Source organism: Myotis daubentonii, chromosome 3, assembly GCF_963259705.1.
Source record: "Myotis daubentonii chromosome 3, mMyoDau2.1, whole genome shotgun sequence".
In the NCBI taxonomy this organism is placed as follows: Eukaryota; Metazoa; Chordata; class Mammalia; order Chiroptera; family Vespertilionidae; genus Myotis; species Myotis daubentonii.
This window is the reverse complement of record NC_081842.1, coordinates 19240142-19243300: the sequence shown is the minus strand read 5'-3', so window position 1 is coordinate 19243300 and position 3159 is coordinate 19240142. Positions and strand designations below refer to the sequence as shown.

General features: G+C 55.9%; 1 protein-coding gene across 1 annotated transcript; it reads right to left on the bottom strand.

Annotated features, from left to right (window-relative positions):
• Positions 1 to 222: 222 nt before the first annotated feature.
• Positions 223 to 2830, bottom strand: RAP2B (RAP2B, member of RAS oncogene family). The gene is made up of 2 exons (XM_059686848.1): positions 1504 to 2830; positions 223 to 1178 (listed from the first exon to the last, which is right to left on the bottom strand). Exon 1 carries the CDS (start codon positions 2288 to 2290, stop codon positions 1739 to 1741), a length of 552 nt encoding a protein of 183 aa, XP_059542831.1. The 5' UTR covers positions 2291 to 2830; the 3' UTR covers positions 223 to 1178; positions 1504 to 1738.
• Positions 2831 to 3159: the final 329 nt, after the last annotated feature.

The window sequence follows — 3159 nt, the reverse complement described above, 5'->3', positions numbered from 1 at the left end:
GATATGGCCATACCCCAGGGCTTCCTAGACCATGGTGATTTTCCCCATATTTAAGAAGTTGGGAGTGATGTCATTCAACTTGCCACTGAAGTACTTCTGTCTTCAAAATTTGACCACCAACTCTTGGGGACATCAGGCACCACCAATGACCTGCACCTGTCCACCTTAGCCATGCTACTGTATTAAATCACTGAATATGAAACACAGAAACACAAACAATAGTTTTGGGTTTGTTTCTTTAAAAATGACATTTGTATTAAAAGTCTTAAAATGAAGAGACAATGATTAAACACGTGTTGTCTGGAATTAAAAATTACAATTGGTTAGAATTCTCTTGGTACATCACAACAGTAAAATTTTGCTCTTTGCTTCTGAAGGAAGACCCTATTAACAGATAACCAAAAAAAAATATTTTAAAATAATATAAAAGGGGAGCTAAATACCTGAACATTTGAACAAAACGAAGGAAAAAAAAGTAAAAAAAAAAAAATCGCAAGACATGGAAATTACATTTTAAAGGCTGGAAATGATAAAGAAGAAATTCACAGAACAACAGGCCCTATTGTCCTGGCTCCTTAGGGATGATTACTGAAAGGAAACTGGGAAGTGGTTTGGGGAAATAGCAGATTCTGGGGTAGGGTGGGAAGTTCACAGGTTGGCACCGGCTGGAACAGCTGAGTTTTGAAGGCACTCTGCAGACACAGGGGTGCTGGGGGCCCTGAATCACATTTGTTAAGTCTTTGTACTGTATTTTAAAGAGCTACTCATCAAAATCCGTTACTGCCAACCAATAAGAATAAAAAGCTAAACTTTAAAAAAAAACACAAAACCACACACGCACACACACAATAGTACACACACAAAATGTGCAGATCTGTAACATTTTTTTCACAGCTGATAAAAAAAAATACTACCGTTTTTCCCCAGACTCCCCTTAGATACAGTAGGTAAACAAAATAGATTTTTTTCCCCCCACAAATATCAGCAGACACTTTCTGGCACCCCACACTGTATTGGCATCAGTGTTAACAGTCCCAGTTCAGATGTGCAATACTTCAGATTGGAAACACTGAAACAAGAATCCAACTTTGCATAGACATCCTCAGAATCGCAATCAGTCACGGGGTTGCCCTTCCAAGCTGGCAGAAAAGGAACCCGATCATAATTTCCAGCTACTCCTGGCAGAAAAAAAAAAAAAAAAAGGAAAAAACAAAAGTTTCTTCCTCTCCTCCTGCTCCTTCATTTGGTTCTCCCGGACTTCCTTCCATGTATTTAAAACTTGGAACTAGAAAACGGTGGTTGCAAGAAAAACAAAAAACACCCCCCTCCCTTCTTTCCACCTTCTCCCTGTCCTCTTCCTCCCCCACCCCGTTTTTTTTCTTTTTCTTTTTTTTTTCCAGACTGAAACTTTCGCTCGCTGGTGTCAAGCCGCCAAGACAGCACCCTGAACGGTTACTGAAAGGGGGGAAATAGGCGTCAACCAAAAATCAATGAGAAACGTACATGATGCAAAGAACCACATTTCCACTGCGTCTCAGATGGTCAGGACCGGTCACCCCTCCGGACGCGGGGAGGAGGCGGGGGACGTGGGCCGCAGAGGCCAGCCGGGATCCCGGGACAGCCCGGGCAAGGCAAAGTCGTCTCCGATCTCAAAGCAAGAAGAGGAATCACATGGAGAGAGTGGGGTGCGTTTGGCTTTTGTGCGCAGAGCGCGGCCGGCGCGGCGGCCGCGGGCGCCTCAGAGGATCACGCAGGCCGAGCAGCAGCCCTCGTCGCCGTTGGGCTGCGCCGCGTAGTTCATCTGCCGCACGATCTCGGCGAACAGCTCGTCCACCGAGGCTTTGTTTTTGGCCGACGTCTCCATGAAGGGGCAGCTCCACTCGTCGGCCAGGGCCTTGCCTTCGCCGAAGGAGACCTCGCGCTCGCCCTCCAGGTCCACCTTATTCCCCACCAGGATCATGGGCACGCGCTCGTACCGCTTCACGCGGATGATCTGGTCCCGCATGGGCTTGATGTCCTGGAAGCTCTGCTGGTTGACGAGGCTGTAGACGAGGATGAAGCCCTGGCCGTTCTTGATGTACAGGTCCCGCATGGACGCGAACTGCTCCGTGCCCGCCGTGTCCAGGATCTCCAGCACCGACGGCGACGAGTCCACCTCGATCTCCTTGCGGTAGAAATCCTCGATGGTGGGGTCGTACTTCTCGATGAAGGAGCCGGTCACGAACTGCACGGTGAGCGCGGACTTGCCCACGCCGCCCGAGCCCAACACCACCACTTTGTACTCTCTCATGGCTCCGTCGGCGCTCTCGCCGCGCCCGCCGAGGCCCCGTCGGGGCTGCGCGCCGGGGATGGGCTAAGGCTGGGCGGCGGGACGTCTCCCCTTCCTCGGCTCCGCAGGGAAAAAACTAGGAGCGGCGGGTGGCTGGGGAGCGCAGGACGCAGCGATCACCCCGCGGGGCCGGGCGCCGGGCCAGCCGGCGGCAGCGCGTCCCTGGGGCTCGGGTCCGGGGCCCCGCAGCAGCCCGCGGCGGTGGCAGCGGCGGCAACCTGAGCGGCGGACGGGGAGGACAATGCCGGCAGCCTGTGCGAGGCGACGGCTGCAGTTTCTCGCCGCGGCAGCCCGGGAGGGCGGGGACGCGGTGGCGGCGGGCTGCGGAGGTGGCTGCTAATTGCGCGCCGAGCCGGGACGCGCGTGGCATGAGTCCCCGCGGAGCGTGCGCCCTCCGCCGCGGCCCAGCGCGCTCTCTCCCGCAGCCTCCGCGGGGCGAGGGCTTCCTACTCGCCGCGCGCACCCGGGCCCTCCCCGCACCGGCGAGCATGCCCAGTGCGCCGCCGCCGCCGCCGCGCCGGCTGGATCCGCTGCTCCTGGTTTTCCGGGGGGCCGGGCGGGGGCGGCGCTGGAGGCGGGGCTCCCGATTTGAGTCTGGAGGAGCGGATCCCGGAGAGGACCGAGAGTGGGAGCTCGCCGGGGAAATGTGTCGGGCTGTGGAGGTGTTGGAAGGAGGGGAGTCGGGGGGTGAGGGGGGCTGGGAACGCTCAGGTGGGACGATGGAGGCCGCCTTTCACGGCGCTGGGGTTCGCGCATAGGGCGGCGGCTCTGCAAGAAGTGTGTGTGGGCACGGCGGGCACTCGGCACCGAGCAGGCTCTGCTCCCGCCGA

Excerpts from the sequence above, each read along its gene's own strand:
- RAP2B (XM_059686848.1), bottom strand. The coding sequence starts at position 2,290 with ATGAGAGAGTACAAAGTGGTGGTGTTGGGCTCGGGCGGCGTGGGCAAG.